The sequence below is a fragment of the Salmo trutta genome, chromosome 4 (genome assembly GCF_901001165.1).
Source record: "Salmo trutta chromosome 4, fSalTru1.1, whole genome shotgun sequence".
Lineage (NCBI taxonomy): Eukaryota > Metazoa > Chordata > Actinopteri > Salmoniformes > Salmonidae > Salmo > Salmo trutta.
Genome location: NC_042960.1, coordinates 1313367 through 1335207, shown reverse-complemented (window position 1 = coordinate 1335207; position 21841 = coordinate 1313367). Strand labels below are relative to the sequence as shown.

Genomic DNA, 21841 nt, shown 5'->3' with positions numbered 1-21841 from the left:
TAATACTAATCTGAGTGTCCCGGATTTACGTTTACTATGTTACGTCAAGTAATGGTATTACAATTATTTCAAATGGTATAGATTTCAAACACACACTGCTGCTACTCTGTTTATTACCTATACATAGTCACTTTACCCTACCTACATGTACATATTACCTCAATTACCTCGACTAACCTGTACCCCTGCAGATTGACACGGAACCAGTTTTTTTCTTGCTTTTTCTTACTTTTTAAAACTCTGAATTGTTGGTTAAGGGCTCATGAATAAGCATTTCACGGTAAGGTCTACCTACACACGTTGTAAACTCAGCAAAATAAGAAACGTCCTCTCTCTGTTAACTGCGTTTATTTTCAGCAAACTTAATGTGTAAATATTTCTATGAACATAACAAGATTCAATAACTGAGACATAAACTGAACAAGTTCCACAGACATGTGACTAACAGAAATTTAATAATGTGTCCCTGAACAAAGCGGGGGTCAAAATCAAAAGTAACTCTCAGGATCTGGTGTGGCCACCAGCTGCATTAAGCACCGCAGTGCATCTCCTTCTCATGGACTGCACCAGATTTTCCAGTTCTTGCTATGCGATGTTACCCCACTCTTCCACCAAGGCACCTGCAAGTTCCCGGACATTTCTTTAGGGAATGGCCGTAGGCCTCACCCTCCGATCCAACAGGTCCCAGACTTCTCAATAGAATTGAGACCTGGCTCTTCGCTGGCCATGGCAGAACATTGACATTCCTGTCTTGCAGGAAATCACGCACAGAACGAGCAGTATGGCTGGTGGCATTGTCATGCTGGAGGGTCATGTCAGGATGAGCCTGCAGGAAGGGTACCACATTAAGGAGGAGGATATCTTCCATGTAACGCACAACGTTGAGATTGCCTGCAATGACAACAAGCCCAGTCCGATGATGCTGTGACAAACTTCCCCAGACCATGACGGACCCTCCACCTCCAAATCGATCACGCTCCAGAGTACAGGCCTCGGTGTAACGCTCATTCCTTCGACGATAGACGTGAACCCGACCATCACCCCTGATGAGACAAAACCGCGACTCGTCAGTGAAGAGCACTTTTTGCTAGTCCTCCGTCTGGTCCAGCTACGGTGGATTTGTGCCCATAGGCGACGTTGCTGACGGTGATGTGATGTCTGGTGAGGACCTGCCTTACAACATACCTACAAGCCCTCAGTCCATTCTCTCTCAGCCTATTACGAACAGTCTGAGCACTGATGGAGGGATTGTTCATTCCTGGTGTAACTCGGGCAGTTGTTGTTACCATCCTGTATCTGTCCCGCAGGTGTGATGTTCGGATGTACCGATCCTGTGCAGGTGTTGTTACACGTGGTCTGCCACTGCGAGGACGATCAGCTCTCTGCCCCTGTCTCCCTGTAGCGCTGTCTTAGGTGTCTCACAGTACGGGCATTGCAATTTATTGCCCTGGCCACAGTCCTCATGCCTCCTTGTAGCATGCCTAAGGCACGTTTACACAGATGAGCAGGGACCCTGGGCATCCTTCTTTTGGGTTTTTTCAGAGTCAGTAGAAAGGCCTCTTTAGTGTCCTAAGTTTTCATAACTGTGACCTTAATTTTCTACCGTCTGTAAGCTGTTAGTGTCTTAACGACCGTTCCACAGGTGCATGTTCATCAATTGTTTATGGTTCATGGAACAAGCATGGGAAACAGTGATTAAACCTGTCATGACGTTGGCCTGTGGGTAAGGTTTATGACCCCCCCCATAAATACCTTTCTCCCTTCCCCTCTCTTACTGACCCTACTGAAGGACTGCTGTCCTGTTAAATATAGAGAGTCTGGGAACATCAAACAAATGGGGAAAGGAACCATATTTTGGTAATAAAACCAGTTGGAAATATGCTTGATAACGTAATGAGTATGTATGTCAGTTCATTGTTATCTGGGACATTATGATTGATGACAGGACGACATAAACTGTACCTGAGAAAGTATACACCCTCTAGTTATCAGAGTCACATGGAATTGTTATGCAATTGAAATGTTTGATATTGAAATAGTTTGTTAGGAGATTAAATGTAATTTTAGCTTCCAAATGAGAGAATTGGGTTTTCATAAGGAAAGTGCCCTGCTCGATCAGTGGCCCAACCCTGTGAAGAGACAGGGGTTATAAACGATGAAACACCTCCTTTCTCCCTCTCCACTATATAAGCCTTTGACAAAAAGATAACCGGGAGTTCCAGTATGGGAGGTCTGCAGCCTCTACGTTAGAAGGACACACATGTAAAGGCCAGAACTAAGCCAACTTCGGCGTGAGCTATGGTATGAACTGGTATGAACTTTGAGCTTATTCACTACAGAAGTGATACTTCCTAGCCGTTGAGTTAGCCGCTGCTAACGTGGGCTAGGAAAGGACGGACGACGGATCCAGTCTAACAACCAGACGAAGATTCCACCACGTATCCAATTTACCACCAGAGACATTCTCCCAAGGACAGGAAGATCTGTTGGCCAACCCGGCCAGCATCTACGACCAATCTACCGAAGCGCAGCTCAGAGTAAATATTTATTGCATTTTCCTTTTCCAAATGGGCGGTAATTTAGAATGCATAAGATAATTTATTTACGATAGCATAGCTGCTGTTTCTTTGTTCCTAAATCTTCCCGCTCTTTCTATCAAGCCCAACCCCCTTTCCTTTGTGTAACCAGGTTCCGTCCACCGGGACGTTTTCTGTATGACATCATTGGTGTTCTGTGTATTTGTAATTCTGTGTGATTAGTTAGGTATTTAGTAAATAAATAATTAAACCCAATATTGTATTGCTGATTCAACTTGTTAGCCAGGGTTCGTGAAGATAACCAAGAATTTACAACTTTCATTATGAGACTGAAAATAAGATAAGGGTTAATATTGACTGCTATCGATGTAAAATATTACTAAGTATTTTAAGAGTTTATTCGGAAGATAACAGCTCTATAAACGTTCTTCCGTGGTGCCCCGACTTTCTAGTTAATTACATTTACATGATTAGATTAATCAGGTAATATTAATTACAGAGAAATCATTTTATAAGTTAGCATGTCATATCACTTAATCCGGCATAGCCAAAGACACGACAAACCCTTTAAAGTGAAGATCTTTGAAGTTATTTGGATTTTTACGAATTATCTTTGAAAGACAGGCTCCTGAAAAATGTAATTTTTTGCTGAGTTTATTTGGTGCATGTGACACTTTTGATTTGATTATTTAAACCCAGGTCTGGGCTCTGTGTGTATCAAGGCTGCCATCTACTGTTGAGCGTGAACATAACACACATATTTAATAAAACAGACGTATCTCTATGGTAACTCACCAGTGACCTTCAGTGTGTAGGGCTGGTTGGAGTTCATGCTGATTTCCCATAATCCCGTATGTTTGTCAGTGGCCAGACGGACCCGGTAGAGGTTACCCACCGTCTGGACAGTCCCCAGTTTCCCGTTGGCCTCATTCTGTTTCTGGGTCACACCTGTAGGGGAAGGAGGGTGACAGTCAAATAGGATGACAGTCAAACATACTGTCAATGTGCTATACCTGGTTCATGATACCTTGTTAAAATATGCTTTGTGCCTTAAAAACATTAGGATAGCTACATACTCGAACACGCAAAACAGGTCAACTGTAACTATTGAGGGAAAACTAACCTTAGATCAGTGTCTAGGGGAAATGTCATCCTATTCAGTTAGCTGAACCTTTACCTGAAAACTGATATCAGCTCAGTGTGTAGGTGTTGGAGGTTCCTACCTGCAGGGTTCTTCAGGGTGAAGGTGAGGGACTTTCCAGTGATGTAGATGGTGATGTTGTTCAGAGACTCATCCAGCAGGAAGGAGAATGTCTCAGCTCTGCCTGGGTTCCTCGCTCGCTGTAGGACTGTCACCTGAGGAGGAGGAGGAGGAGGATGACAGAATGAGAGAGGAAGATAGAAAGAAGAGGTGATGTAGGGTATGTTGTTGTTTTATTGTAACGTGGAGGATTTAATTATCATAGATATAACAATTATGTCTAGGCATTTCTAAAATGCATTATTTATAAAGCACTTGTTTTTTAATTGATCATGTTTTGAATTATTTCAAATCAACTACTGATCTCAAACAAAATGGCCACCACCGTTGACTCACCAGAGCGGAGGTGGAGGAGTCGATGATGATGTCAGTGGCCTGGGGCAGATTTTCCTTGGTGACTCCAATGGCCTGACCACCAGACGCCAGCGCCAGGTCCTTGTAGTTCTCGAACGTAGCTGCCCTGGACTCTACTCCACGCCTACTCCTTCTAGCACCATCACCAGTCATGAAGAAAGACACCTGGAGAGACACATAGGTGTGTTTGAGAAAATTTGCCTGGTCGTATTCATTAGGCACCAAACGAAGAAAGAAAGAAAAAAGGGAGTGACTACTTGTCCAATAAGAATTCTTGTTTTCATTTGCCATTGCAAAACATTTTGCTGCGTTTTGCTACTGTGTGCCCTTATTAATACGATCCTGTGCTGTAGGACACGGTTACTTCTAAAACAGGAAGTGTTTGAGGAAGTGTTTGAGGAAGTGCTCACGGCTGACTTGGTGCTCCTGATCAGGGCCACGATGGTGTCCTTTAACGCAATGTCCTTGGCAACGGCATCTGTGAAAACATAGATGTGGGACGACGCAGGGGCACCGGTCAGCGCCAACTGGAGGGAGAGAGAGAGAGAGAGAGAGAATGCTTAGTGTCTCTATTTATTGTCAGGTGCACCATAAAGAAAGAATGGGATTATATCTGAAAGCTGATTGGAATCTAGCAATGTCAATCACTGTACCTGTAGGCCTGATAGGCACATCTCAGGGAGGTCTCCACCTCCATCAGCCGTGAGTTTAGCGATCTCTGCTTTCATAACATCAGGGTTTGTCGTTCTTATCAGGGGTCCAAACCCTACACACACACACACACACACACACACACACACACACACACACACACACACACACACACACACACACACACACACACACACACACACACACACACACACACACACACACACACACACACACACACACACAGTGATCACTAACCACTTCCTGACTTAACCACAAACCGAACCAGCATTTCGATGAATGCCAGAATTTGTCAGTGATGTTTTGCTAAGGAGAATGCTTGGTGGAGTGTAAAGCCAGCTTTACTTGGGTCGTTGAATGGGACCAGGATGTACTGGGAGGGCTCATCCTGCGTTCCCTTCTTGCTGTCGATGATCTCATTGACGACTCGTTTGGCTTCAAGGATATCATCCCTCATGCTCCCAGTAGTGTCGATCACAAAAGCAACCACTGACGATCGTGCTATGCCCATGAGGCTGTGGGAGAGAGAGAGAGATAAAGAGAGAGATTGTGAGTAACTTCAACATGGGTAATTCCCTCTTCCCCCCCACTCCTGCCCTTCACCCCCCTCTACCCTTCTCCTCCCATTCACCCCTCTCCTCCCCTTCACCCCTCTACCCCTCTTCTCCCCTTCACCCCTCTACCCTCTCCTCCCCTTCACCCCTCTACCCCTCTTCTCCCCTTCACCCCTCTACCCTCTCCTCCCCTTCACCCCTCTACCCCTCTTCTCCCCTTCACCCCTCTACCCCTCTCCTCCCCTTCACCCCCCTCTCCGTACCGTAGGTAGTTGTTGTCACCGGCGGCGCCCCGGATGTCGTCCAGCAGCTGGAGGGTGGCGGTCGTTGCCACGGTGACAGCAGCGGTGTGCAGGGCCACGTTGTCAGAGCGACGCTCGTCCTTGCTGATGCCCCCGCGAGGAACCTCAGAGCTGGTCAGGTCAGCTGCACCGCCATGACTACACTTACCTGGGAGAAGAGAGGTGATGATGGGTGTTAGACAGAGAGTGTGTGGGTATCTGGGAAGGTTTTGTGTGTGTGTGTGTGTGTGTGTGTGTGTGTGTGTGTGTGTGTGTGTGTGTGTGTGTGTGTGTGTGTGTGTGTGTGTGTGTGTGTGTGTGTGTGTGTGTGTGTGTGTGTGTGTGTGTGTGTGTGTGTGCGCACCTTTAGGCTTAGCTGCGGAGAAGATCCCCATGTATCCAGAGGTGAGTTTCTTCTCATTAAGAATGTTAGGCAGGATGGAGTTGGAACAGAACCCCCCATTGGCACAGTCACTGCAGGTCGGGGTGCTGACATCTACAGAACCAAATCTCAACGTTTAAGAGTCTCACAAAGACACAACTATTGGAACCAAAAATCTAACATTTGGACTCCGTACCAAAGGACAGATTTCCACCGGTCTAATGTCCATTGCTCTTGTTTCTTGGCCTAAGCAAGTCTCTTTTTCTTATTGGTGTCCTTTGGTATTGGTTTCTTTGCAGCAATTTAACCATGAAGGCCTGATTCACAGTCTCCTCTGAACAGTTGATGTTGAGATGTGTCTGTTACTTGAACTCTGTGAAGCATTTATTTGGGCTGCAATTTCTGAGGCTGGTAACTCTAATAAACTTATCCTCTGCAGCTTAGGTAACTCTGGGTCTTCCTTTCCTGTGGAATGTTTCATCATAGTTTCATCATAGTGCTTGATGGCTTTTGCGACTGAACTTGAAACTTTCTAAATTCTTGAAATTTTCCGTATTGACTGACCTTCATATCTTAAAGTAGTGATGGACTGTCATTACTCTTTGCTTATTTGAACTGTTTTTGCCATAATATGGACTTGGTCTTTTACCAAATAGGGCTATCTTCAACATAACTGATTGGCTAAAACGCATTAAGGAAAGAAATTCCACAAGTTAACTTTTAAGAAGGCACACCTGTTAATTGAAATGCATTCCAGATGACTACCTCATGAAGCTGGTTGAGAGAAGGCCAAGAGTGTGCAAAGCTGTCATCAAGGCAAAGCGTGGCAATTTGAAGAATCTCAAATATAAAATATATTTTGATTTGTTTAACACTTTTTTGGTTACTACATGATTCCATGTGTTACTTCATAGTTTTGATGTCTTCACTGTTATTCTACAATGTAGAAAATAGTAAAAATAAAGAAAAACCATTGAATGAGTAGGTGTCCTTAAACCTTTGACCGCCAGTGTAGATGGGTTTCAGTTTAAAGAGCTTACATATATTTTCTTATAAAATAACAGTTAACCAAATTGTCAAGAGACATCATTTACCACCGCAAATCAAGAATGACCCACACACAAATGCACACCCACGCACGCACACACATACACACACACACTCCTAAATCCTAAACAGGCGTGGTGGTCCTTTCTCTAACCCATATTCCCCTCAGACTATTCTGCTTTATTTGCTCTGTTGAACATAGGAGATGACGTGTGTGTTTGTGTCCCTCTCTGTCTGCCCTTTAGACTTCCTGTAAACCCGTAATGACCTCACTATCGCATGAAGCCAGGTGGCAGCAGATTTCTCTCTTTGTCTCTCTTTTTTAATCTGCTATCGTACTTTTTCTCTAACATTCCAAGCACGCCTCCTTCCTTCCTTCCTTCCCTGCCCTACCCCCCTCCCTCCTTCCCCCTTCCTCCTTCCCTGCCCTACCCCCCTCCCTCCCTCCCTCCCTCCTTCCCTGCCCTCCCTCCCTCCTTCCCTGCCCTCCCCCCTCCCTCCTTCCCTGCCCTACAACCCTCCCTCCCTCCTTCCCTGCCCTCCCTCCCTCCCTCCTTCCCTGCCCTCCCTCCAGTTGGTTCCTAGCTGTCCTCATTGCTGCTTTAACACAAGCCCTCCCTCCCTCCAGTTGGTTCCTAGCTGTCCTCGTTGCTGCTTTAACACAAGCCCTCCCTCCCTCTCTCCAGTTGGTTCCTAGCTGTCCTCGTTGCTGCTTTAACACAAGCCCTCCCTCCCTCCAGTTGGTTCCTAGCTGTCCTCGTTGCTGCTTTAACACAAGCCCTCCCTCCCTCTCTCCAGTTGGTTCCTAGCTGTCCTCATTGCTGCTTTAACACAAGCCCTCCCTCCCTCCAGTTGGTTCCTAGCTGTCCTCATTGCTGCTTTAACACAAGCCCTCCCTCCCTCCAGTTGGTTCCTAGCTGTCCTCGTTGCTGCTTTAACACAAGCCCTCCCTCCCTCCCTCCAGTTGGTTCCTAGCTGTCCTCGTTGCTGCTTTAACACAAGCCCTCCCTCCCTCTCTCCAGTTGGTTCCTAGCTGTCCTCGTTGCTGCATTAACACAAGCCCACCCTACCTGCCAGGTTTTCCAGTGGGAGATCGGGGCGGATCAGGTTGGTGTAGGGTTCAGTGTATCCCAGATCCACCCAGTTACTGTGGCTGTAGAAGTCCTGACAAAACACAAGCATGTATTATATACCAAGTCTGTGTCTGTGGGAAAGATACAGAAGTTAACTTGGTTCAGATGATAACACTTGAGCCAAGGTGAAATATGAAACGAGAGATGAGGTGAGATAGATGTTTTCTGTCTCTCCCCTCCCACCTTCTCCCTCTATCCTGTTATTCCTTACCTTATCTCCCTTCATTCCTGGAATTTCAGACTTTCTCCCTCTTTTCCTGTCCTCCCCCTCTCCCACTCCTCTCTCTCCTCCCTCTCCCACTTCCCTCTCTCCCTCTCCTCTCTCTCCTCCCTCTCCCACTTCCCTCTCTCCCTCTCCTCTCTCTCCTCCCTCTCCCACTCCCACTCTTCTCTCTCCCACTCTTCTCTCTCCCACTCCCACTCCTCTCTCTGTCACTCCTACTCCTCTGTCTCCCTCTCCCACTCCTCCCTCTCTTTCTCTCCTTCTCTCTCCCCTTACCTGCAGTCAGGGCTCTAATCACACTGGTGCTGCCAACACATTTGTTATTCTATTTATTAATTCATTTGTAAAATAAAATGTTTTAACATTCATTTAACTAGGCAAGTCAGTTACAATGATTACAATGATGGCCTACCGGGGAACATTGTTCAGGGGCAGAATGACAGATTTTTACCTCGTTAGCGCAAGGATTCGATCCAGCAACCTTTCGGTTACTGGCCCAACACTCTAACCGCGAGGCTACCTACCGCCCCATACAGAAGTTAGGAGCAAAACAAAACATTTAGGAGCACAACAAAACATTTAGTAGCACTAGAAAAGAGTTGTACTGTGTGCAGTACTCTCCCCAGTGTCTCTCTAGCTACCTGTACTGTGTACAGTACTCTCCCCAGTGTCTCTCTAGATACCTGTACTGTGTACAGTCCTCTCTCCAGTGTCTCTCTACCTACCTGTACTGTGTACAGTCCTCTCCCCAGTGTCTCTCTACCTACCTGTACTGTGTACAGTCCTCTCCCCAGTGTCTCTCTACCTACCTGTACTGTGTACAGTACTCTCCCCAGTGTCTCTCTAGCTACCTGTACTGTGTACAGTCCTCTCCCCAGTGTCTCTCTAGCTACCTGTACTGTGTACAGTACTCTCCCCAGTGTCTCTCTAGCTACCTGTACTGTGTACTGTCCTCTCCCCAGTGTCTCTCTAACTACCTGTACTGTGTACTGTCCTCTCCCCAGTGTCTCTCTAGCTACCTGTACTGTGTATAGTACTCTCCCCAGTGTCTCTCTAGCTACCTGTACTGTGTACTGTCCTCTCCCCAGTGTCTCTCTAACTACCTGTACTGTGTACTGTCCTCTCCCCAGTGTCTCTCTACCTACCTGTACTGTGTACAGTCCTCTCCCCAGTGTCTCTCTACCTACCTGTACTGTGTACAGTCCTCTCCCCAGTGTCTCTCTAGCTACCTGTACTGTGTACAGTCCTCTCCCCAGTGTCTCTCTACCTACCTGTACTGTGTACAGTCCTCTCCCCAGTGTCTCTCTACCTACCTGTACTGTGTACAGTCCTCTCCCCAGTGTCTCTCTACCTACCTGTACTGTGTACAGTCCTCTCCCCAGTGTCTCTCTACCTACCTGTACTGTGTACTGTCCTCTCCCCAGTGTCTCTCTACCTACCTGTACTGTGTACAGTCCTCTCCCCAGTGTCTCTCTAGCTACCTGTACTGTGTACATTCCTCTCCCCAGTGTCTCTCTAGCTACCTGTACTGTGTACAGTCCTCTCCCTAGTGTCTCTCTAGCTACCTGTACTGTGTACTGTCCTCTTCCCAGTGTCTCTCTAGCTACCTGTACTGTGTACTGTCCTCTCCCCAGTGTCTCTCTACCTACCTGTACTGTGTACATTCCTCTCCCCAGTGTCTCTCTAGCTACCTGTACTGTGTACAGTCCTCTCCCCAGTGTCTCTCTAGCTACCTGTACTGTGTACAGTACTCTCCCCAGTGTCTCTCTAGCTACCTGTACTGTGTACAGTCCTCTCCCCAGTGTCTCTCTAGCTACCTGTACTGTGTACAGTCCTCTCCCCAGTGTCTCTCTAGCTGCCTGTACTGTGTACAGTACTGTTGCATATACCCATATCCCCTCTTTCACCTCCCCCACTCTCTCTCTCTCCTTTTACCTGTAGTGTGTGTAGTACTCTCCCCAGTGTCTCTCTGGCAGCCTGGAAGTTCTCCCTTTGTACATTGGCCTTGATGCTGACCACCCCATCAGTTATAATGCGCCGGCCCTCAGCAAACGCCTCAGAGTTGAAGTGATGGGCTGGGCTGTTATAATAAAGATTATGGTCAATTGCTTTTATATAGAAAACGGCTGTAGGAGTGATATAACAAATGTTCACTTGGACTGGCACAATAATGACAATGATTAGTTGTTTAAATAGTTCATACATTAGATCCACTAGAAGAAGGGTGTATGAGTGACACACATCCTAAACCTTTACAATAAGGTTATTGGGAATAAAGGGTTTCAGAGCAGCATATGACATGTGCTGGATAAGAAAACTCTTTTTTTTTTTTTTAAACTAGTTGAATAAAGATTGAATAAAAATGGTATGTTGCTGTTCCTGTGCTATTTCCAAGCACTCAAAGCATCTGACATAATAAGGGAACCTCATCCTCTATCAATGTAGCACCAACCTGTTGACAAAGTCTCTGTCCACCTGTCCGTTCTGTATGTAGATCTCGTTCAATGCAGATTTGAACTTAGCTGCTGACACTTCACCTGTTGCTTTGGGTCCCAGGCAGGCCTGGACCAGCTCCTCAGCAGAGTTACCCTAAATGGAAAGTTCAGAGGTTAGAGGTCAACTAATCAGCATTGAGGACAAAGTAGATTTAAAAAAAAAAAAACGGTCAACACAACTCTATTTCCTTCATATCTCTCTCTCTCTCTCACACACACACACACACACACACACACACACACACACACACACACACACACACACACACACACACACACACACACACACACACACACACACACACACACACAAACTTACCGTGGGGGTAAAGTCTCGTCCCTCTGACTCGGCGATGGCTCGGCACACCTCTGTGACCTTCTGTAGAACAGCCGCTCCCGTGATGCTGACGTGAGTGGAATCTCCGCCCCCGATGGGTGCAAATGCCCAGGCTCCTCCTGATAGGACCAGGGCGAAAAGGGACATGCCCAGCACAGGTAACATTATCAGTCTGTGTGGGAGAGAAGGGGGGGGGGACGTAAGAGAGAGAGACTGCCATCATCATCATTATCATCAGGAAGTGGGATTTCATTATCAACAACTCTAAGGAAATCCCTGACACAGCCCCTGTTGTTAAAGCTCTTGGCCACAACCCAACATGCTATAATGTTGGTGAATATTGCATTCCATGTTTCCTAGGAACATACAGAGATTAATGTTTCTATCCTGTTAGCCTGTTAAATAAATAAAATCTTGCCACTTCAGCAAAAACTGAACCGATTAAGAAAATATATTAATTCAGAAACATAGTATAGTTTTGTCTAAAGACAATAATAAACACTTTCAGTAAATATATTTTAACAAAGCATTAATAACCGAAAAACGTATATGGTCACAACAAACAATTCAAAAACGTGATATATTTAAGCAATAAGACATTAGGGGTGTGGTATATGGTCAAAATACCACGGCTAATGGCTGTTCTTAAGCACGACGCCCTTAGCCTTGGTATATTGGCAATATACCACAAACCCCCGAGGTGCCTTATGTTTACCAACATAATTAGAGCAGTAAAAATAAATGTTTTGTCATACTCTGATATACCACGTCTGTCAGACAATCAGCGTTCAGGGCTTGAACCACCCAGTTTATAATATGATCTAAGGACTATAAAAAACATTTACTCTAAAATGACACCAATAATTGCAAACAAAATGAAAATAAAGACCTCTGAATTGTTTTGTGATATAATTACATCAGTTATGTAAAGAAACCTCAAAGCTTCCATACCTTCTCAGGTTATTTGAGCGTAGTTGGATCTCTTCCTCTTCGCTGTCTTTGTTGCAGTAGTAACCCAAACTGTAGAGGAACACCCTGGAAGATACAGTACACCTGTATATATACTGGACTGTACCGTCATCCAGGGATGGAGAGAGGAGGGTGAGGTCTGTGTGTTACAGTACACACTAATCATTAACTTCTAGGGTTTTCCATAAGTCATTAACCCTTGTGTGTGTGTGTGTGTGTGTGTGTGTGTGTGTGTGTGTGTGTGTGTGTGTGTGTGTGTGTGTGTGTGTGTGTGTGTGTGTGTGTGTGTGTGTGTGTGTGTATGGTTTTATGGTACTAGTTTCACAGGAAGTCTGAAGGATAATTATGAAAATTATTTTTTTATCAGTCATGATTCTTCATGATTCTTCTTGTTTCAGGACAGGCAGTGGAGATGACTAGTGAGAGGATGGCACTAACGTTAGGGTGGATTCTTTATGGCATAATAATATTATTTCCATGCAGGCAGGCACATTTCTGGGATTGCTATTTGGCGCAGCTGAGGTAGTAAACATTTATTTCACTGGATTCAAACTTGCAACCTTTGGAATCAGAGGCAGGCACACACACACGCACGCACGCACGCACGCACGCACGCACACACACACACACACACACACACACACACACACACACACACACACACACACACACACAAAGACAGATGCTTATCAAACACAACTTTCTATCTCTCAATTTGAACTAGCAAACATTGGAATCAAAGACTGACGCTTACGCCAATCCTCCATCCACAATGCCCTAGCAAAACCGAAACCTACTTGAAGGTAACAGCGTGGTGATGGGATGTTGTTCCAGAGTGGTGATGGGATGTTTTTCCAGAGTGGTGATGTTGTTCCAGAGTGGTGATGGGATGTTGTTCCAGAGTGGTGATGGGATGTTGTTCCAGAGTGGTGATGTTGTTCCAGAGTGGTGATGTGATGTTGTTCCAGAGTGGTGATGTTGTTCCAGAGTGGTGATGTTGTTCCAGAGTGGTGATGGGATGTTGTTCCAGAGTGATGATGGGGTGTTGTTCCAGAGTGGTGATGTGATGTTGTTCCAGAGTGGTGATGGGATGTTTTTCCAGAGTGGTGATGTGATGTGTTTCCAGATTGCTGATGTGATGTTGTTCCAGAGTGGTGATGGGATGTTGTTCCAGAGTGGTGATGGGATGTTTTTCCAGAGTGGTGATTTCATTTTGTTCCAGTGTGGTGATTTCATGTTGTTCCAGAGTGGTGATGTGATGACATTCCGAGTGGTGATGTTTTTCCAGAGTGGTGATGTGATGTTGTTCCAGAGTGGTGATGGGATGTTGTTCCAGGGTGGTGATGGGATGTTGTTCCAGAGGGGTGATGGGATGTTATTCCAGAGTGGTGATGGGATGTTTTTCCAGAGTGGTGATGTGATGCTGTTCCAGAGTGGTGATGGGATGTTGTTCCAGAGTGGTGATGACATGTTGTTCCAGAGTGGTGATGGGATGTTGTTCCAGAGTGGTGATGTGATGTTGTTCCAGAGTGGTGATGTGATGTTGTTCCAGAGTGGTGATGGGATGTTGTTCCAGAGTGGTGATGTGATGTTGTTCCAGAGTGGTGATGGGATGTTGTTCCAGAGTGGTGATGGGATGTTGTTCCAGAGTGGTGATGGGATGTTGTTCCAGAGTGGTGATGGGATGTTGTTCCAGAGTGGTGATGTGATGTTGTTCCAGAGTGGTGATGTTGTTCCAGAGTGGTGATGTTGTTCCAGAGTGGTGATGTGATGTTGTTCCAGAGTGGTGATGGGATGTTTTTCCAGAGTGGTGATGTGATGTTGTTCCAGAGTGGTGATGTTGTTCTAGAGTGGTGATGGGATGTTGCTCTAGAGTGGTGATGGGATGTTGTTCCAGAGTGGTGATGGAATGTTGTTCCAGATTGGTGATGGGATGTTGTTCCAGAGTGGTGATGTGATGTGTTTCCAGATTGCTGATGTGACGTTGTTCCAGAGTGGTGATGGGATGTTGTTCCAGAGTGGTGATGGGATGTTTTTCCAGAGTGGTGATTTCATGTTGTTCCAGAGTGGTGATTTCATGTTGTTCCAGAGTGGTGATGTGATGACATTCCGAGTGGTGATGTTTTTCCAGAGTGGTGATGTGATGTTGTTCCAGAGTGGTGATGGGATGTTGTTCCAGGGTGGTGATGGGATGTTGTTCCAGAGGGGTGATGGGATGTTTTTCCAGAGTGGTGATGGGATGTTTTTCCAGAGTGGTGATGTGACGCTGTTCCAGAGTGGTGATGGGATGTTGTTCCAGAGTGGTGATGACATGTTGTTCCAGAGTGGTGATGGGATGTTGTTCCAGAGTGGTGATGTGATGTTGTTCCAGAGTGGTGATGTGATGTTGTTCCAGAGTGGTGATGTGATGTTGTTCCAGAGTGGTGATGGGATGTTGTTCCAGAGTGGTGATGTGATGTTGTTCCAGAGTGGTGATGGGATGTTGTTCCAGAGTGGTGATGTGATGTTGTTCCAGAGTGGTGATGGGATGTTGTTCCAGAGTGGTGATGGGATGTTGTTCCAGAGTGGTGATGGGATGTTTTTCCAGAGTGGTGATGTGATGTTGTTCCAGAGTGGTGATGTGATGTTGTTCCAGAGTGGTGATGTGATGTTGTTCCAGAGTGGTGATGGGATGCTTTTACAGAGTGGTGATGTGATGTTGTTCCAGAGTGCTGATGGGATGTTGTTCTAGAGTGGTGATGGGATGTTGTTCCAGAGTGGTGATGTGATGTTGTTCCAGATTGCTGATATGGTGTTGTTCCAGAGTGATGATGGGATGTTGTTCTAGAGTGGTGATTAGATGTTGTTCCAGAGTGGTGATGTGATGTTGTTCCAGAGTGGTGATGGGATGTTGTTCCAGAGTGATGTGATGATGTTCCAGAGTGGTGATTTCATGTTGTTCCAGAGTGGTGATTTCATGTTGTTCCAGAGTGATGATGGGATGTTGTACCAGAGTGGTGATGGGATGTTGTTCCAGAGTGGTGATGGGATGTTGTTCCACAGTGGTGATGGGATATTGTTCCAGAGTGGTGATGGAATGTTCCTCCAAAATATAGATCACATATTTGTCACATAATTGCGCACATGTTAGGCTACACATAATAAAATATATTGAGAAAAATTAGACAATAGCATAGGCTACACGTAGCAAAATTGAATTAAACTGATGAAACATGAAATGTATTCAACAACACATCTGCCACGCTGACCAACAACACGGGGGCCCCTCAGGGGTGTGTGCTTAGTCCCTTCCTCTACTCCCTGTTCACCCATGATGCCTTGCCACGCATGACTCCAACACCATCATTAAGTTTGCCGACGACACAACGGTGATAGGCCTGATCACAGACAACAATGGAGGAGGGAGGAGGTCAGAGACTTGACAGTGTGTTGCCAGGACCATAACCTCTCCCTCAAAGTGATCAAGACAAAGGAGATGATTGTGGACTACAGGAAAAGAAGGGCCGAGCACGCCCCCATTCTCACCGACAGGGCTGTAGTGGAGCAGGTTGAGAGCTTCAAGTTCCTTGGTGTCGACATCACTAACAAACTATCATGGTTCAAACACACCAAGAGAGTCGTGAAGAGGGCACGACAATGCCTATAGCCCCCTTAGGATACTGAAAAGATTTGGCACGTGTCCTCAGATCCTCAAAAAGTTCAACAGCTGTTCCATCAAGAGCATCCTGAATGGTTGCATCACCACTTGGTATGGCAAGTGCTGGGCATCCGAGCGCAAGGCACTTCAGAGGGTAGTGCGTATGGTCCAGTACATCACTGGGGCCAAGATTCCTGCCATCCAGGACCTCTATTCCAGGCGGTGTCAGAGGATGGTCCTAAAAATTGTCAGATCCTCCAGCCACCCAAGTCATAGACTCTTCTCTCTGCTACTGCATGGCAAGCGGTAGCGGAGCGCCAAGTCTAGATCCAAAAAGCTTCTTAACAGCTTCTACCTCCAAGCCATAAGATTGCTCAACAGTTAATCAAATGGCTACCCAGACAATTTGCTTTGACCCCCTTTTTTACACTGCTGCTACTCTCTGTTATTATCTATGCATAGTCACTTTACCTCTACCTGTATGTACATATTACCTTAATTTTTTTTTTTTTTTTATTACCTCGACTAACCTGTACCCCTGCACATTGACTCGGTACCGGAACCGCCTGTATATAGTCTCGTTATTGTTATTTTATTGTTTTTTTAACAGAATATTTTCTTACTTACTTAAAAAAAGATCTGCATTGTTGGTTACGGTACTTTAAGTAGGCAAACACCTGTTGTATTCGGCGCATGTGACAAATAGAATTTGATTTAATTTGGAATATAATTGAAAGGCTAGAGTTTTTGTATTTCATTTAGATAACAAATATATGTATTTGTAGTCAACTTTGTTCTGAAGTTATCGGCGGTCACAGAGAGATGGATAAACCATGTGATTCTTCTGTGTATAAAGTGACGCGGGAGGGCAAAAAAGCATTTAACAACGCACTTAGCTGTTCTAGATTACGAGTGTTTAAAAGTGCACAATTAATAACAATGGTTTTGGAAACAGCTTGGAGAATTATCGATGCTCCTACCAAGGTTCTAACAATGAACTTAGCCTTAAGATGCTTTTGGAAACTGGACCCAGGCTAGCTTCACAAGGCTAATAAACTACCTCCGTTTCATAACGAAAGCAATAACATGAGTCACGATGTAGAAGGAAAGCACAGCTTTTTATTCATGCCAGAGAACTAAACTGGAGACAAAAATTAAAACATCATTTTATTTTATATGTATATATATATATAATACGTTTATTTTTTTCCAATAAAAAATAAATTAAAAAAGACAGCAATACAAACTGTCACGACTCCCACTGAAGGTGGCTCCTCTCCCTGTTCGGGCGGTGCTCGGCGGTCGCCGTCACCGGCCTACTAGCTGCCACCGATCCCTTTTCCTTTTCTGTTTGTTTGGTCTAATTAGTTTCACCTGTTTTGTATTAGGCTTGTTAGTTGGGCTATTTAAGCCCGTAGGCTCGCCTGCTCTTTGTGCGGGCTTAATGATCCTTCACACTGTGTGCTGTATGGTGGATAGTATATTTTGTATTGTGCGCCCAGCATTTTGCCGAATATTTTTTGAGCGTAATAAAAGCACTACATTGAACTTTCTACCTCCTGCGCCTGACTCCGCACCCACTACGCCCAGACCGTTACACAAACATTAACATTCATTGTACTGTTGAATGGGATGGCCAATTTAGAGGACAAAACTTAACTCACACGCACACACAATAAAACAAAATCCTATTAGGCGGTACATGTATAAGAAGACAGCATATAGTCATTACAAGCAGTGTAGTTAAGCCAAAAATAAATATTGAGTGGAGTACAGCACAGAGTAGCAGCAGATCGTCAACCCAGTTATGAAGCGGGACTAGACCATTTATCCAGTAATTACATGTTGAAAAATGCTGTTGTGCTGTTGGCACTTTTTTTATACAAGGGACATTCATTTTCATGGTGGCCTTGGGCACGTTCCCAGATGAAAACTTTGCAGATTCCTGCCAGATCTAACAACACCTTGATAGGTGTTAATAAATATATTAGCTTTCCTTATCATATAATACAGCAATCTGATGCCCAATTGCGCCATCACTAGATATCACATTCCAGGCTGAATACTTTGCAGATTTCTGCCAGATCTAACAACACCTGGATAGGTGTTAAAACCCTCTAGAGTCTAAGCCCTGTCTAAGCCGGGGTTGGGGGGTTCCACTAAGCTAACATATGGACATGTTTTAAGAAGGTCACACCAAGGATAATTTATGTTATTTTTAATTTTATGACACATTGAAGAATAAAAAAATAATATATATACACAATTATTTGATGAAACATTGAATTTGCCCTTACTGCGATTAGCCCATGCAAATGCATTGATTAACAAATTCACATTTTTACATTTTTACATTTTAGTCATTTAGCAGACACTCTTATCCAGAGCGACTTACAGTAGTGAATGCATACATTTCATACATATTTTTTTTTTCAGTGCTGGCCAACAACAGATAGTCCCACCCTTTTTTACATGCATTTAACTCCTTATTTTTGGCATTCAACTATATCCGTATATACTCTACTTCCATTTCTTATTTAAACTGATAACAGGGGACTTTAAGATGTGGTTAGATTAACGAGAGTCTTATCTTTATTAAAATGGTGTAAAATAGTTGATTGTTTGAGAAAATTGAATTGTGGTATTTTAGTTGGTTTTGTATTTCACGCCGTGCGATGCCATTGGCTGTTGGCTAGGGGTTCCACAGGTGTAACGGGGTTCCGCTAGCGGAACGTCTGTCCTCAACAAAAAGAAACAAATCCTTATCTGACCTACACTCATCATCCATTCCAATTGTTGACAATTTCCTTTTTCCCTACCATTCTTTGATGCTACTGTTATCCATTCATCATCTTAAACTTTACTCAATACTGTTCTCGATTCAGACTTGGCATCCACTTCCGCCATGATTCCTCCGCCGTCTACACACTGAGTCAAGAGCAGATTCTTGGCACAGCTGTGCTCAGACAGATAGGTTTTTCTTTAGCCTCTGCAACTTTTCACCTCAAATGCAAAAGTCTGACCAGAGCTACCAGAAGCCGGAGCTGCAGGCTGCTGGGTCAGCCAGGCAGTCAACCACGAGACACTGACTACCTGCAGAGAGAGGGAGAGAGTGAGACGGAGAGGGAGATACCGGGATCATGATGATAAGGGAGAAGTGGAGACAGCCCATGTAGACCACTGTGCTCTCCGCTGTATCTTTATCTATTCCTCTACTGTCTAGCATATTTAAACTCAGCAAAAAAAGAAACATCCTCTCACTGTCAACTGTGTTTATTTTCAACAAACTTAACGTGTAAATATTTGTATGGACATAACAAGATTCAACAACTGAGACATAAACTGAACAAATTCCACAGACATGTGACTAACAGAAATTGAATAATGTGTCCCTGAACAAAGGGGGGTCAAAATCAAAAGTTACTGTCAGTATCTGGTGTGGCCACCAGCTGTAATAAGTACTCCTCCTCATGGACTGCACCAGATTTGCCAGTTCTTGTTCTTACTGGGAGGTGTTACCCCACTCTTCCACCAAGGCACCTGAAAGTTCCTGGACATTTCTGGGGGGAATGGCCCTAGCCCTCACCCTCCGATCCAACAGGTCCCAGGCGTGATCAATGGGATTGAGATCCGGGCTCTTCGCTGGCCATGGCAGAACATTGACATTCCTGTCTTGCAGGAAATCACGCACAGAACAAGCAGTATGGTTGGTGGCATTGTCATGCTGGAGGGTCATGTCAGGATGAGCCTGCAGGAAGGGTACCACATGAGGGAGGAGGATGTCTTCCCTGTAACGCACAGCGTTGAGATTGCCTGCAATGACAACAAGCTCAGTTCGATGATGCTGTGACACACCGCCCCAAACCATGACGGACCCTCCACCTTCAAATCGATCCCGCTCTAGAGTACAGGCCTCGCTGTAACGCTCATTCCTTCGACGATAAATGCAAATCCAACCATCACCCCTGGTGAGACAAAACCACGACTCGTCAGTGAAGAGCACTTTTTGCCAGTCCTTTCTGGTCCAGTGACGGTGGGTTTGTGCCCATAGGCGACGTTGTTACCGGTGATGTCTGGTGAGGACCTGCCTTACAACAGGCCTACAAGCCCTCAGTCCAGCCTCTCTCAGCCTATTGCGGACAGTCTGAGCACTGATGGAGGGATTGTGCGTTCATGGTGTAACTTGGGCAGTTGTTGTTGCCATCCTGTACCTCTTCCGCAGGTGTGATGTTCTTGCCTACCGTCTATAAGCTGTTAGTGTCTTAACGACCGTTCCGCAAGTGCATGTTCATTAATTGTTTATGGTTCATTGAACAAGCATGGGAAACAGTGTTTAAACCCTTTACAATGAAGATCTGTGAAGGTATTTGTATTTTTACGAATTATCTTTGAAAGACAGGGTCCTGAAAAAGGGACGTTTCTTTTTTGCTGAGTCTATATCTATCTATCTATCTATCTATCTATCTATCTATCTATCTATCTATCTATCTATCTATCTATCTATCTATCTATCTATCTATCTATCCACTACATAGTCAACAGTATGTGGACACCTGCTCGTCGACCATCTAATTCCAAAGTCATGGGATAACACTGACCACAGTGGAAGGAGTTGGAATGAGTGGTTAGTCTAACTCTGTGCTGTTCATACTCTAGGTTCTGAGAGAGTGGTCAGTCTAACTCTGTGATGTTCACACTCTAGGTTCTGAGAGAGTGGTCAGTCTAACTCTGTGTTGTTCATACTCTAGGTTGTGAGAGAGTGGTCAGTCTAACTCTGTGCTGTTCATACTCTAGGTTCTGAGAGAGTGGTCAGTCTAACTCTGTGATGTTCACACTCTAGGTTCTGAGAGAGTGGTCAGTCTAACTCTGTGTTGTTCATACTATAGGTTGTGAGAGAGTGGTCAATCTAACTCTGTGATGTTCATACTATAGGTTGTGAGAGAGTGGTCAATCTAACTCGGTGTTGTTCATACTCTAGGTTCTGAGAGAGTGGTCAGTCTAACTCTGTGATGTTCATACTCTAGGTTCTGAGGGAGTGGTCAGTCTAACTCGGTGTTGTTCATCCTCTAGGGTCTGAGGGAGTGGTCAATCTAACTCTGTTGTTTATACTGCAGCTATTGGAGGAGTGGAGGCCCTTATGGTGGTGGAGTGGAGAACTGTGTGGTGGTACCTTACAGGTTATCAAGCCAAGGAGAATAGTGAGACAATCAGTGTTCTTATCCAGAGTTCTGGATATGTGAGGGACTGCTGTTTAAGGAACTCTTCACTGTATGTTCAGCAACATTTGACTGCTGAACTTATTTGGGCTTGCCATAACAAAAGTGTTGAATACTTACTGACTCAAGACATTTCAAATGTTCATTTTTAATTCATTTGTAAAAAAAAACAAAAAAAAACGGAATTCTACTTTGACATGACCTTCTACGTACACTTTCTGAAGGTAATTGTAATGCATCCAATGCATAAGAACGTAATTCATAATACATAGCCAGCCTACTGAAACCTACTTTTGGCGAAGTCTGACGAAAACCTTGTCACTCCATATTTGTTGTACACTGTGTATTCACACCCTTTGACTTTTTCCCCAAAATGTTGTGTTACAGCCTGAATTTAAAATGGATTACATTTATATTTTGTGTCACTGGCCTATGCACAATACCCCACAATGTCAAAGTGGAATTATGTTTTTAGAAATATTTACAAATGAATAACTACTAGCCTAGTTAAGCAGACTAAGAGCTGCTTAGTTTAATACGTGAAGCGAAACTGAATGTGAGCTATCGAGATCAGGCCGGTTTCACATGGCTACTAAACTAACTCCGTATTATAACAAAACAACTAACATGAGTCACTCACACAGTAGTCATTCACACAGTAGCTTTTTGTTCATGACAGACATGTAACTGGAGACTTACATTATGATACAAAAATGAATCATCAATCGTACAGTGCAAATAAC

General features: G+C 44.7%; 1 protein-coding gene across 1 annotated transcript in view; it reads right to left on the bottom strand.

Annotated features, from left to right (window-relative positions):
- The window catches only part of LOC115190210 (von Willebrand factor A domain-containing protein 7), a 31246-nt gene extending 18923 nt beyond the window's left edge, over positions 1 to 12323 (bottom strand). The window contains exons 1-13 of the mRNA XM_029748711.1: positions 12228 to 12323; positions 11259 to 11448; positions 10897 to 11033; positions 10380 to 10524; positions 8159 to 8252; positions 6024 to 6155; positions 5642 to 5828; positions 5170 to 5339; positions 4806 to 4918; positions 4563 to 4679; positions 4135 to 4317; positions 3761 to 3893; positions 3333 to 3485 (exon numbers count right to left, since the gene is read on the bottom strand). Of these exons, the coding sequence (XP_029604571.1) occupies positions 3333 to 3485; positions 3761 to 3893; positions 4135 to 4317; positions 4563 to 4679; positions 4806 to 4918; positions 5170 to 5339; positions 5642 to 5828; positions 6024 to 6155; positions 8159 to 8252; positions 10380 to 10524; positions 10897 to 11033; positions 11259 to 11441 (1747 nt within the window). The 5' untranslated portion in view covers positions 11442 to 11448; positions 12228 to 12323. The remainder of the gene's footprint in view (positions 1 to 3332; positions 3486 to 3760; positions 3894 to 4134; positions 4318 to 4562; positions 4680 to 4805; positions 4919 to 5169; positions 5340 to 5641; positions 5829 to 6023; positions 6156 to 8158; positions 8253 to 10379; positions 10525 to 10896; positions 11034 to 11258; positions 11449 to 12227) is intronic.
- Between the last annotated feature and the right edge of the window lie 9518 nt (positions 12324 to 21841).